Raw genomic sequence first — 14,610 nt, forward strand, 5'->3', positions numbered from 1 at the left:
TTTTGCATATCTTTATCGAATGTTGAATATCCACTCCCCCTGCCAGGGTGCAACATGTTCCTTAATAGCGAAGACAATTTAGGGGATATTTTCTTGGTTGTCATCTCTTTTTTTAATCCAATATGTTTCTTTAGTTCTCCATGCTCATTGTATAGCTGTTCAGATTTCCGAAGCCTCTTTTTGTTCCTCATTTTTCTCCATTCCAAGAGAATGTTTCTAGAGTTATTTTTAGCTTCTTTTTTGAAGAACACTGCATGATCCTGTGATTGTCGAGTTGGAGCATTGGACCATCCGTTTTGGATTTTTCCATATTTGAAATGCTTAATCTTTTTATTTTTTATAACTTACTAATATGGTTTCTAGTACAAGTTTAAGGATATCAGGACATGGCTTGACATCTTCCGGACTGTTGGTTTCTTTCAAAAAGTTGTTCGGTTAAGACTGGCTAACAATGAGCGCGATTTTATCAAGAAATTTGGTCCAGAAATCAATATTTGAGTGATGATTTTGCCTCACTTTTATGGGCTACCTCTGTGAAAGATATGAGTGCAGGCTCCTGTTTCAGTCGCCAGGACAGGAGATTGAGTTGGGAGGTGGATTTCTCCCTCACTTTTATGGACTACCTCTGAGAAAGACATTAGTGTAGGCTCTTTTTCAGTCGTAAGGGCGGGAGTATTGAGTTGGAAGTTGAATTTAAATAGGTCTTTCTTTGATTGGGAGATTGATTTAGTTGCCTTGTTTATGGCTAGATTTGATTCCATTTTCATTAGAAGGTAGGTGGAGGATAAAAAAGTTTGGATGGAGAAGTGTGATGATTGATGAATCATTTTCGGTGCAATTCTTTTGTTGTCAGTTTTCTCCGTGGTCAGCCATCTTCCCTACCAAGACGATCTGGAGGGAGTCTGCTTTGCAATGGTGATTGCCTTTTGCTGGTTAGTGAGTTTGGATAAAATCCTTAAGGTTGATCGTCTCCATAGTTACGAAAGGATTATTGTTAGTCAATGTGTCACATGTCTCACTTCAGATGAGATGGGTGACCGCTTGTTTCTTCACTAAAGTTTCACTCATGAGATTTGGTGGTTTATGTTCATTTGGTTTGGAGTTAGTTGGGTTTGTCTTCAGGTCCGAGCATAGGGAATCGGGAATCCTGTTCATGCAGGAGTTGGTGGTCTTATTCGTAATTCCGAGGCTGTGAATAGTTGGGACTTCTTGAGATAGATTAGTGTTATTGACTCCAATTAGGCAGAGGTCCATGCTCTGCTTATTGGAATTAGGCTTGTGACCAGATTCTTTTAGATCCACTTATTGTTGAGGGGGACTCTCTCAATGTCATTCGGTGGTTCAGAGATGGTGGTCGTCACGCTTGGGGATTTGCAGATGTTGTTGAGTAGATTTTGGACATGGTTGAGGCTCACGATATGGTTTTTGAGCATGTTTTGCGCATGGTTTTAAATTTCGGCCGAAAAGTTTCGTTTCGGCCGAAATATTTCGGTTTCAGTGGAAAACGAAACGAAATTCACAGTGAGTCGGAAAAGTACCAAATTTCGCCGAAACGTTTCGTTTCGGTAAAATTTCGGAAATCTCGGTGAAATTTCGGAAATTTCGGTGAAACGTTTCTGAAATTTCGGTGAAACGTTTCGGTGAAGTACAAAATTTCACCCGAAATTTCGGTGAAACGTTTCGGAAATTTCGGTGAAATTTTTACAAGATTTCGTCCGAAATTTCGTACCGAAACCGAGATTTAAAACCTTGGTTTTGCGATCAGCCAACAATGTGGTGGATCATTTGGCCTGCATAGTCACAAATATCTCTGATATTTTCTTTTTTGTTGATAAAACAAAAAAATCCCAAAATTTCCACCTGATTCTAAAATATCACCAGGATATCATCACATTTTATTTTTTACTGCATAAATATCACAAAAATATTGTGATAAATTCACGATATTATTTGTTGTCCTAATTTTGTTCTTAAATTTTATATTTTTATATTTATATTTTTCTCAACATTAAACCAGAAGAAACAAAAAAAATTAAATACCCTAAGATACACCCTCCCCGAGAAATTCCTGAGTCAAATATTTTTTATTATGCTGGCCTGATCCGGTGGTGATAGTGTCTTCAAAGATGCTTGATCACCTTCGTCCTCATTTTTTTTTTTTTTTTTTTTTTTTTTCTGTTTTGGTGGACCTGACCATTTGATCGTGGTTTTTATGCTTCCTTTTTTGATAAATTATTCACCATTCAAATTTTAAAAAAAAAAAAATCCAAGCTGAATGCTAGACATATTTCTTTATTTTTCTGACAATTTTTTCTGGTTTTTACATTTTATTCTCTAAAATGTTAAAAACTTTGTAGACTCAGATTGTTGATAGCATGTGAGACCAGATTTTTTGTGCTAGAGCTTGCAAATTCATCAATGAACATATTAAAATCCTTATAAAAATAGATAATTTATAAAGCATGGGCCCACTCATTATTGGAAAAGGGAAGGTTTTTTGAAGAATTGAATTTGAAAGCCAAAAGATGGATTTTTCGTGTGATAACAAGAGGAAGAGGAACAAAACAGGTAAGAAAAGGAGTAAATTGGAAAAGGAAATCGAAATAGAAGCTTGAAAAAAAGAGCGATGCTCTGAAATAAAAAAAACTCAGACCAGGCCTATTATTGCTGTTAGAAGTGTGTGTATGTGTAGATGCCTAAAGGCATTGTAGTCATTGTACTCCTCTCTTTTAGATAAATATATAAGTGAGGGGGAGTCATCCCTATCTCACTCTTTTCCTCTATTCTCTTTTCCTCTCTCTTCTCCTCAACATGGTATCAGAGCCCTAGGGTTGTGGTAACCTAGGGACCACCATAGTGAACCACCAACCTCTTCTTCTTCAAACCCTAACCCTCCCTTTCTCCTTCGTCTCCTCCTCCCACTAGCCGCTTGCCACCCTCTACTTCCCTCTCCAGCCCACCCGCCGCCCACTACTTCCCTCACTCTCAACCCCCGCCCTCTCTCCACCCCTCTTATTGTTCTATTTCAGTGATACCAGTATTTGGGCTGCGATGAAAAAGATCTTTGATACCTTACCGTAAATATCTATGATTACTCCCGTTGACAATTGTTGTGTATCTGATGGATACAGGAAGATCATATTCCTAGGGTTCTGATTTTATCGATTAGATGGAAGAATAACAACCTTAATCTTATCTTACATGAGAGCCTTTTTCCATCCATCCCCTCTCCATCCCCGACCTCCCGCCACCCTTCTTCCTTCAACCCCGACTCCCCCACCCCCTCACTTCACCCCCAATCCCGCCACCCCTCTCCCTTCAGCCCGGCACTCTTCTCCCTCCCCATCCAGCCCCTCGTACTCTTCTCCCGCTCCCTTGAACCCTTGTTTTGCTCTTTCCCACCCTTCTCTCCACCTTTGATTCCTAAATCCTACATTTCCTAACTCAAGAGTCTCTCTCTCTCTCTCTCTCTCTCTCTCTCTCTCTCTCTCTCTCTCTCTCTCTCTCTCTCTCTCTCGTATGGCTTAAACTCTTCTAGATGTCCTCTTACTTCCTTCCTGCGGCTCCGATATTGTCCCTAGCCTCTCATCTCTTCCGTATCGGGGCCGCGGTATCTTCTCTAACTCATTCCTATGACTTCTCTTTTGATATTTCCTCGCCGTAGTCCCTTCTTTGCCGGTGTGGTTGAGAGCCTCACGTTGTTTCTATTATCATGGATCCTCCCGTCCTTACGGATCCTCCTGTCAGCTCCTCTCCAGCTGACAACACCTCTACTCTACCTTCAGCTCTGTCTTCTAGCTACACACCTTCCTCCTATTCTCCCTCTGTGGAGCACTCCTTTCCCATATGACCACAGAGAAATTAGATGGCTCAAATTATCTCAACTGGCGCATGGCCGTTGAGACCTACCTCCTTGCTCGGGGGTAGGGTGTCCCTTATTGAGCGTGATCCCCCTTCCTCCGCGGATCCGTCATACGACAGGTGGCAACAGGATGATGCGTTGATCCGCACTCTTCTGTTGCAGAGTATGGTTCCTTCTGTGGCTCGACCGATGATAAGCCTGACGACTACCAAGGCCATATGGAATCATGCTGCTCTTCTCTACTCTTGCTTGATAATCTCACCCGCATTTGTGCCATATCTTCCGAGTGGATTCGCCTTGAGCGCGGGGATGCCCCTCTCAGCTTATTAGAGTCGCTTCGTCTCTCTATGCCAGCACCTGAATGCCTTTATGCCTCACCTCTGATCTGATTGTTTTCACTCGACAGCGGGACCAGCTCCGGGTGGTTCATTTCCTCCAGTCCTTGGGCCCATACTTTTTGCCTTCTCGACAGCAGCTGATCGGCTCTGGTTCTCTTCCATCTGTCACAGAGATTTATTCACGGCCCAAGCAGTGCCTCCCGGGTGGTTCATCTACTATTCTTCCCGCCTAGGACTCTGCCCTTGCTGCGTATGAGAGCGCTGCTTGTTCTGGCCGTGGCCGGGGTCGCCGAGGTCGTGGAGGTGGATGAGATGGCGATGACCGAGGTACTGGCGACCGTGGCCGCCCCTTTTGTACTCATCGTCAGGGGGAGGGCCATTGGGTTGATACTTGCTTTGTCCTCCACCCAGAGCTTCGCCTATCCAACTCTGCACATATCTCTGCTGCTGGCCCAGCTGATGCCACATACTCATCTTCCATCGCTCCCGCGACACCAGATGCCGCGACACCAGATGATACTTTTTTAGATCTCCCGGGCAAATTATGAGGAGTTTCAGCACCTTCGTCTTAGCAGCCGCCCACCCACTGCGGGTGTTGTGTAGCCAGATAGTTTGCCTGCCTCTCTCCTCACTAGCTCCAACCCCTGTATTATTGATTCCGGGGCCTCCAACCATGTGACTGGTAACTCTTCGTCCCTTAGATCATTTCAGGCACTTCATTCTCTTTACCGGTTAGTTACTCTTGCCGATGGGACTAAAGCTCTCATTTCTGGTGTTGGTACTCTTTCCCCTCATACTGGCCTTTATCTTTTGTAGTTTGTGTTCCTACGTCTCCCTTTAATTTGCTCTCTGTCAGTCAGCTTACTAAAGCTCTTAATTGCTCTGTCTCATTTTTCCCTTCGTTTTGTCTTTTTTCAGGATGTCTCGATTGGGGCGACGATTGGTTCGGGACATGAGGTGGACGACCTTTATCATCTTCAGTGTCACTCGTTGCCCACCGTTTTGTCTAGCTCAGTAAATGCATGCCAGTGGCCTTGTCGCGTTGGCCATCCTTCTCTTAAGCGATTCTATCAGACCTCTATTGTCTCTTCCTCACTTCAGCCCTTTCAGTGCGAGTCATGTGAACTTGGGAAACACCATCGTGTATTGTTCCCCTCTTGGGTTGTTATAGTCAGGTTTCGAGACCTTTTGAGTTGGTTCGTTCTGATGTATGGGTCCCTCTCCAAGTCGTTTTTTGGATATACATCTTTTATTGTCTTTGTGGATGACTTTTCTCGCATGACATGATTGTTTTTACTTAAGAATCGATCGAAGTCTTTACTGCTTTTCACACTTTTTATGCTGAAATTACAAATCAATATGATTTCCCTCTTAGGTGTTTACGAACTGATACTGCTAGAGAATGTTTTTCTTCCTTGCATGGTTTTCAAGAGTTCTTAAATACCCATGGGATCATTCATCAATCCTCTTGTGCTTACACCTCTCAACAAAATGGTGTCGCCGAGAGGAAGTTGAGATATCTCCTTGATATGGCTCGCACGCTCCTCTTTCAAATGCAGGTCCCTAAAGTGTATTGGAGTGATGCCATCTTCATGTTTCCTGGCTGACCGCCTTCCCTCCTCGGTGTTAGGCAATCATTCTCCATTCTCTGTCTTACATCCTCAGGGAAACCCCTCTCCTCTTACCCCTAGGGTTTTTGGGTGTGTTTGCTTTTTCCACAACCTTGCTCCGAGTTTGGACAAATTAGACCCCCGAGCAGAGCGGTATGTTTTTCTGGGCTACTCAAGTACCCAGAAAGGCTATGAGTGTTACAGTCTTTGGCTTCGACGGATCTTTGTTTTTGCCGATGTTACCTTCTTCGAGTCTTTCTCCTACTTTACTAGCCTTGCTACGTCTAGGCCTACTGTTCCTGCGTCACAGGTTCCTCTTCCCATTACAGTTCTCCCTGTTCTGATTCTGCCTTCTTCCACACCCTTGTAGGTATCGGCAGTTCCTCCATCTGCTCCTTTGTAGGTCTATCAGTGGAGACCAAGACTTGCTGCTCCTTCAGCTCCACCCGAACCACTGTCGTCCCAGACTGAGGTCCCACCGTCCACTTCTCAAGTATTTTCTCCTGCTTCTGATAGTCCTGCTTTTGAGAGTCATGTAGATTCCCCATTACCTCACGTACTCGTTCACGTATCACTCGCATCCTATCTTCTCTTATGTTTCTTATGACCATCTAAGCCCTTCCTTCTGCAGTTTTGTGTCCTCTTTGTCTTCTATTTCTTTGCCTAAGTTTGTGCACGAAGCTCTTGCTCACCTTGGGTGGTGTGCTGCTATGGACAGTGAGATGGCTGCTCTTCAGGCTAATCATACTTGGGATGTCGTTCCCCCTCCTCCTGGGGCTCAGCCTGTTGGTTGTCGATGAGTCTATGCCATCAAATATTTTTCGGATGGGACAGTTGAGCGCCTTAAGGCGCGCTTGGTTGCCAAAGGGTATACTCAGACCTATTGGGTTGACTATATCAAGACCTTCTCTCAAGTTGCCAAAATCCTCTATGTACGTGTTCTTATCTCTCTTGCCGTCAACTATGGATGGCCATTATCAACTAGATGTAAAAAATGCCTTCCTCCATGGCGACTTGGCGGAGGAGGTGTATATGAAGCAACCTCCTGGGTATGTTGCTCAGGGGGAGATGTCCTCCTCAGTATGCCAGCTTCGCAAATCATTGTATGGTCTCAAACAATCTCCTTGAGCTTGGTTTGAGAAGTTTAGTGATGCTCTCATGACATACAACATAAAGCAATGTGAAGTTGACCACTCAATGTTTAATCATTAGTCAGATACTAGCCATGTCCTTCTCTAGTCTATGTGGATGATATTATCATTACAGGGAGTGACACATGCGGCATACAAAAGTTTAAAGGTTTTTCTGCGAAAAGAGTTATCCACAAAGGACCTTTGCAATAGGGCATATATTTATTTTGATGAACAGACAGAAGGAGGATATATAGATTTGTGGAAGAACTCTGCCTGAGAAGTTCAGACACCTTCAATATTTTTTGGGGATTGAGGTAGCTTTACTTTGGTAGTAGCCTCTCTCTCTCTCTCTCTCTCTCTCTCTCTCTCTCACTCACACACACACACACACACACACAGCGGAAGTATGTTTTAGATTTACTAAATGAGACTGGATCCTTGGGTATGAAACTAGTTGCTATTCCCGTGGACCCAAATACCAAGCTGCTTCCAGAAGAGGGCGACTTGTTTGAAGACCCTGGTAGATACAGACAGCTAGTTGGGAAGCTCATATACCTCACAATCAGTCGCCTAGATATTTCATTTGTAGCGAGGGTTGTTAGCCAGTTCAGAGCTCTCCTTGTACCTCTCATTGGGCAGCTGTGATTCAGATACTTACATATTTGAAAAGTGTTCCTGCAGAGGATTACTTGTCAAGAGACATGGCCACCAAAAGTTAGAACGTTCTTACGATGCTGACCGGGTAGTGTCACCGGCAGATGGACAATCTACTATTGGATATTGCACCTTTGTTGGAGGTAATTTATCGTCCTAGCAAAGTAGAAACAAAATGTTGTATCCAAGTTGAGTGCTGAAGCCGAATACCGAGCCATATCACATACTAGTAGTGTGCTTCTCTGCCTGTGCTCTCTTCTATCTGAGATTTGATTCTCATCATCTTCCTCAGCAGAGTTGTATTGTGACAATAAAGCTGCTATTCACAATGCTAACAATCTAGTCTTTTATGAGCATACCAAACACATAGAGGTAAACAACCATTTCATACGACAGAGAATCCAACAGGGAGAGATATGCAGTACCTCACTCAGGCAGATCAGCTAGCTAGCTGGCACTTTTACCAAACCCTTGAGTAAAGCTATACTAAAGTGATATTTTTAACAAGCTAGAAATGCATAATATATACATTCCACCTTTTTTTTTTGGGGGGGGGCGGGGGGGGGGGGGGGGGTGGGGTGTCTGTTAAAAGTGTGTGTATGTGTGTAGATGCTCAAGGGCGTAGTAGTGATGTGCTCTTCCCTCTTATATAAATACATAAGTGAGGGGCAGTCATCCCTAACTCACTCTTTTCCTCTATTCTCTTCTTCTCTCTCTTCTCCTCAACAATTGCAAAACTGAAAAATGAGACATCAATGAGGGAGGGAGGGAGCATTCTGTGGAAAATCTCACATGGAAATAAACAAATGAAATATGTAATAAAAATAGCGAGATAAAAAGATAATGGTATTGATGTGGCATGTTCTATACTTCGAATGACAAAAGAGGGGGTTCTTTAGATAGGGGAAGAATTTTTCTAGCCCTAAAAATGGTTTTCTGTTGCCCTATCTCACAAGTGTGATGTACCTATAAACTTGGAAATTTCTCTTGTTTCATGTTTACTGTTATATTTTTTTGAAAAGTGACTAAGATGTATTAATAATTCATACGAAGGTTACATGAAAGGAACCAGGAGTCCCCCATGGGGTTCATCGTATGGTGGCCTAGGAGATAACTCCAGGGCCCTAGAAGATAAAGTTTTCAACACTATTCCCCTTTACAAAGCTATTCTCCCTTACATACTCCATTACATTTTCCTTTCCAAAACACTAAAAGTACGAAGAAAATTCTACGACCTCCACGAAGGTCAGGTTTAAAACATCCCTGTTAGATCTCAGAGTCTTTACGATCTTCACTGAGGATCTAGATAGCACCTCCACCGTAGATTAATGATCTCCCTCCCCTTGAAGATCTTGCAGTAAACCTACTACTGGGTTAAAGCAAAAACTGTCATTACTTTCCATCGACAACACCTGTGTCGAGAAGAAACCGAAGACTAGGGGCAATCCTAACTCAGAAAAACTATACAAACTAAGCCAGAAACATAATAAAATTGTCTCCAAAAAGAAACCTCCAGAAATTAGGATTGACCCCCTTACTTCCTAAGAGCGTTAAGCTCCCTACTACCTTTCCTTGGGGTTTTTTCTTTTTTTCCCCAACATCCCACTTCTCTATTTCGAAGAACATTTTTTTTGTCTCTTCAATATTTTCCTCGTACCCTATTCCTAGGTGGTCCCCCATTTTTGTCATTTTTCAAACTCGTCAGAGAAGGCCTTCTCTTCTTCTTCCGAAACTTCCTTCTCGTCCTCTTCTAAGGACTCCTCATCCGTTTCCAACACCACCTTCTCTTCTTCCTCTAAAACTTCCTTCTCTCCTTCTACTGAAACATGTTCAGCCCTCTCAATGCAGGATTTAATTTTCCCATTGAGTTCCGCTTCCATCGAGTCTCTTGTCATTTTAGACTCCTCATCAGGGAAAATTATTTCCTTCTCTTTCTCCTTTTTTCCCGCTGAAGCGGCTTCCAACCGATCCTTTCTTCCCTTCTGTTCATCTTCCAATCGTTGTTGAAAGTATGGCAACTTGGATTGTGGTATGCAACCTTCTTTGACAGACCTTTTCCCAGTCAGTTGAGAAAATCCTTCCTCATTTTCCTTTGCTTCCTTCTTGAATTTTTTCCATTGAACTTTCATGAATTCCCTTGCAATCTCACTTTTTCGTTGGAGATTCTTCACAAGATCTCTTCTTCTCCTCCCATCCACTTTGGGGTATTGAGACATCTTCCTTTTCAGCCTTCCCTTTACCTCTTACATCCACTCTTTCCTCATCTTCTAAGGATGAGGAATCACTAGGTTTCTCATAACTTTCCAACATTTTTAATATACTTGAAACGAATTGTTTCTTTTTTTGTTCATTTCTGTTTGAATGATGTCCTTCCCGTTTCTTCTTAAAGGGTACGGAACCACCTTTCGTAGCCTCTCTGAGAGGATAGTTGTAGTCATGACCCTTGGTCTTATCGAGGCGATTAAAAGCGAGCCAACTGTCGCTTTTTAGATGCTTTCGTAATCAGTTTACAAAAATTCTTTTTGTAGCCAAAATTTAAAATTTTCAAGGCTACACCCAGTCTGAAGTCTTTTCTCCGCCCATGTCTTGATTTTGGAGCAGGACCTTTAGAAAAATTAGACTTTTCCTGTCGGCAATTTAGTCCCCCTCGGTTTAAGTTGTCATGTAAGAAGACATCAGGTGTTGGGGCATTAAATGTGGCTTGCTTGTCAGCCTCGAAGTTCATGGTCCTTGGCCTTAGAGATCCGGCCAAGGAAGTTTCAGCTACCGACTGATTAGGTGGAAATTTGAATTTGAAATTCAACGGCTCCTTCTGGCCTTCCTATACTTGCCTCAACTTTCCTTTTTTGTCCTCCTTGTCCACCATGCTCTCCTCCGGTGCTGGAGGGAAAAAACCAGTGATGTTTTTTCCGATCTGGCTAGCCATTTTGGACGAAACTTCCTCATTTTCCGCCTCAGGCCTAAGTAGATTTTGTTATCCACTTTTAACTTAATAAATGGTGTTATCGACTTCCAATACTGAGTTAAGACTTTTACTGAAGCGAAAGCCACACAATAGTCATGATTCCCTGATAGTTGGATTTGAAGCACTTGTCCAAAAAGCTTTCCCAAAGCTTTCAACTGTTGATAGTGACCATGCATGAAGCGAAATGTCATAAAATCTTAAACACGCTGTTTTTGCCCCAGAATGTATGGCCGAGTTCTAGGAATGCAAGGAGGACATATAATGACCCATCTCCTCCTTTTCGGAGGATCCGTATTGCTTGTTGTTCCGAGTCAAACCTGAATAAAACCTCCAAGCTATTTATTACGAGGGGCTTTGATAGTAATGGTATATTCCACTCTTTAATAGCTCACTGCCATACCTCTTCATACACCCCACCAAGCATTTTTTTCAGCTCCTTTTTACGGTCTTCCACCTCTTTTTCTGCTATTGAGATTTCAGGGTATCTCACCAAAGCTACCAAATCAGAGGGGGGCACTGCTTCTCTATTTTCTTGCCTTGTACCGACCCTGTCTTCTTCCACTAGCCCCTCATCTCTAGCTGTTGCACACTTTCTACATTTATTTCGAGTGCCAAAGTTGTAGTATTTTCAGGTTGCGCAACTCCAATTCTCGGATTGTTTCAAGGTTGATGGTAGTCCCAGTTCCTCCACCCATCTTCCTGAGTGTCTTCTGCGACTAGAGAGATTTCCTCTAACTTCTAATGTCCTCTCACCTCTATTCCCGGAGTTTGGATCATACTCTCTGGGATTTCTCGGCAAAGATCGGGGTGAAGTTAAACCCCGGCCATTTCCTAACATCACCAAGTTTTTCCGACAACAGTCTCTATCGATCTCCAATCATTGAAGAGCTTCAAGCACTGTGTAGCTAACCTCTATTATGTCTTGGTATAAATCTTTAATGCTTTCTATCCTGTAACCACAACTGCATGTTCCGTTGGCTATGTTTCTTCCCAGATAAAGAATGTCCGGGGAGCTTTCCTGACACTTGCCAAAATACTCCCGAACTCCCATTTTTTCTCGATCTAGGCAGTTCTTTTTAGCCCCAATACTAAGTGATGTTTACTGTTATACTATGATAGTGATGGGTCCATACAATTATCTTCAACATTTCGACTGATACACAAGGCATTTGTATTTCCCTTTGTAATATGTGAGTCCTGCTTCACAACCCATTTAGTTGATGTGAAGCATGCTGGCCAAGTATATATTTAGGGCCTATTAAGGCATCTTTAGTTTTTGATTTATTAGAAATGAGAAAAGATGCACTCTTACTGTGGAGGTTGAGGGACATATTCGTCCAGAATCTGCCTCGTTATTAGCAGAATAGAGAACATGCTGAAATACCGTCTCATACTATCGAATCATTTTGTTTGTTTGACTTCACTCATGCATGAAATGGTCCAATTCTCTTTAGTCTGATACCCGAATCATCAAAATGGTCGACTAAAGTATGGATGTTTTTGTACCATTGAATCATTTTATTTGTTAGACTTCAGTTATGCTTGAGATGTTGTAATTCTCTGTAGAGTTAGATACTTGAATCATCAAAATGATTTGAGTCAATTGTGGATTGTCTTGGAAACACATTCTAGTGTGGGTAGAATGATTAAATGCATTTTACTTGAAAAGGGGAGGAGTGGAGAAGTGTGGCGCTGAATGCATAGTCTTGGATGACTTCTCAGTAGCATTCAGCCACAATCCCTGCCCTGTGTTCTGGTAGTTGTTCTCTTCTAACATTTGTTAGCAATTCTGTTCTTGGATGACATAACACATTTTCTGACAATCAGGGCTTTTGATACTATCTAGACAGGACTCTAAATGATGAATTTTCCTATTGAGTTATTCATTTCTAGGGAATAAAGCAACAAAAACACTGCAAAATGCACCTTGATCTTCATCAGGCTTAAAAAAGGGAAAAGAAAAGGGGGAGGAAAAGAAAGAAGTTAGCATATTTCATCAGCAACTGGTATATAATAAAAGAAATAGTATGGTGTCTGGCCTATTCACCAAAGAAAATTATGCCAATCAAAATTTCTCCACTGGAGGATATTTCACCACTTATCCCATCCATCATTAGAAAAATACTTATGCATAAACACATGTATCCTATAAATTAAACATGCAAATTCAGGGCAGCTCCATCAAGCAAGTTCAGGGCCCAAGGTTAAGGCAAATCCCTATGGTTGATCTAGATGCGGCTGAAGTTCCAGATGTAAAAGGAGGACACGTGGAACCCACTCCGAAGCTAAGGACATGGCGTAAGGGAAAAAAGGATTACTAGGATCAGAAAACAATAGGTCTGAAATCAGAAGCAGTAGATTCTTGGGCTGTCTAAAAAACTGTCCGGGGTGGCTCCACTCCTAAACAAAGAGGGGACTGATCACTAAGGTAAGGAGCTGGCCTCACAACAGTGCGTTGAAGTGAAGAAAGTGTCGCTTTATTCCAGCGGGCCAAAGCTGGAGATACCATGTTGAAAAATCTGTCTTTAAGTCGAGAGGGGGTTGGACAAAAGAAATTGAAACTTCAATCGCCATGTTGGAAGGAAAAGATGGCAGAATTGGTGGTCGAGGAGGCTAATCTGGCTCACAAGACTTCCAGGGTGGGAGAGGTCTTTTGTTAAGAGGAAGTGGGGGATCTGCGGGTTACAATCATTTGTCTTCAATGGGTCCTCAATGTAATTAATCTTTCAAAAAAAAAAAAAACATTTGTCTTCAATGAAGTGCTAAGTTTAGATATGGTTATGTTTGTCGTTATTTACAATTAGTGAAGTGAGGAAGGAAAAAATGGATGTTCAAAGGGGAAGCCGGTTGTTTTGTTGTTTAGTTTGTGTAATCCATGAAGTTGGTTTTAGTTCTGATGGTCGGTGTTAAGGTAGTGTTTTAGAATGGTGGATTGGCGAGATAGTAGGAGAAATTGTCCCATATAATGTTAGATTCCAGGTGCGCAAAGGAAAGTATTAGATCTTCAATAGCTTGAGAGACCATGGTCTTTCGCTTGTCGAGGCAATGCCGCCTGGAAGTTCTTCTACTCTACTATTAGTAAAGGAATGTGGTGGTGTTGCTGCTAAAGAAGTGTTGGGGTTTTTTCGAGGTTGGTTGAGGAAGACGATGGATGTAGGTTGGAATGATCGTAGTGCTGGGCAGATGGCAGGGCATGGTCGGGGAAAGCTTCTTTTTGGATTGACTGTAGTGTAAGACCCGCCCATGGCATGGTGCAGGAAGAAAGGACCCAGATTTTTCTTGTTTTTGTTCAGTATTTCTGGCACAGGGTATGCCCTGGCTAGCTTTATTCGATACTATGTAATGCCAGTTGAGACTCCTAGTCTCCAATGTAATTTCCATAGTATCAATGAAAATATGTCAACTTTAAAATAAATAAAAAAATTTAAACATGCCACAATAGACACATAAGAAATTCAACTACATTTTCATTCACTTTGACGCAAACTTGTGGATCTTTTCCTTTTGCAGAAAGATTGGAGAGAGCGGAGGGATGATTTCAAAAAGAAAGTCAGTCGTATTGTCAGACGGTCACAAGAAATGCTTTAAACAGTCTCAGATTGCGATCCAGCTTTGATGGCTGTCCGAAACTCCTTCCTTGGAAGGTCTGGTTGGATCTGCTAGTCTTTGTAGAATTTCTATCCTGGTTTTTTCACCCACCCCCTTTTCCCTTTCCAGTAATTGTCAATACACATAAAATCATATCGACTTTTTTTTTTATCCAAGTGGGCTTGATTGGTTTGTGTCTGCTTGCATGGCACTATGTTTCTTTGTCATTTCTGCCTTTTCCATTGCTTTCTATCAAAGAAATCAAGAACTATGAAGAAGAAAATGGTGGACTGGTGATTTTGATAGCTTGATTTCTTCTTGAATTTTAATCCTAAGCTGTTTATTGAAGTTTTCTCTCGGAAAATTAAATTGGGTGACTAATTTAATCATGGAAGAAGGATATTATGGATTGATCCTGTGTCTCAGTTGGGAAGAAAGCCCATTATGTTGGGACCATTAG

At 42.2% G+C, this 14,610-nt stretch overlaps 1 protein-coding gene across 1 annotated transcript in view; it reads left to right on the forward strand.

The window, feature by feature from the left end:
• The window catches only part of LOC143872701 (ubiquitin-conjugating enzyme E2 7-like), a 33,747-nt gene extending 19,399 nt beyond the window's left edge, over nt 1-14,348 (forward strand). The window contains exon 6 of the mRNA XM_077376758.1: nt 14,073-14,348. Within this exon, the coding sequence (XP_077232873.1) occupies nt 14,073-14,150 (78 nt within the window). The 3' untranslated portion in view covers nt 14,151-14,348. The remainder of the gene's footprint in view (nt 1-14,072) is intronic.
• The last annotated feature ends 262 nt before the right edge of the window (nt 14,349-14,610 follow it).

The sequence above is a fragment of the Tasmannia lanceolata genome, unplaced genomic scaffold (assembly GCF_043159265.1).
Source record: "Tasmannia lanceolata isolate RefF3 unplaced genomic scaffold, GAP_Taslan_0.1 ptg000002l, whole genome shotgun sequence".
In the NCBI taxonomy this organism is placed as follows: Eukaryota; Viridiplantae; Streptophyta; class Magnoliopsida; order Canellales; family Winteraceae; genus Tasmannia; species Tasmannia lanceolata.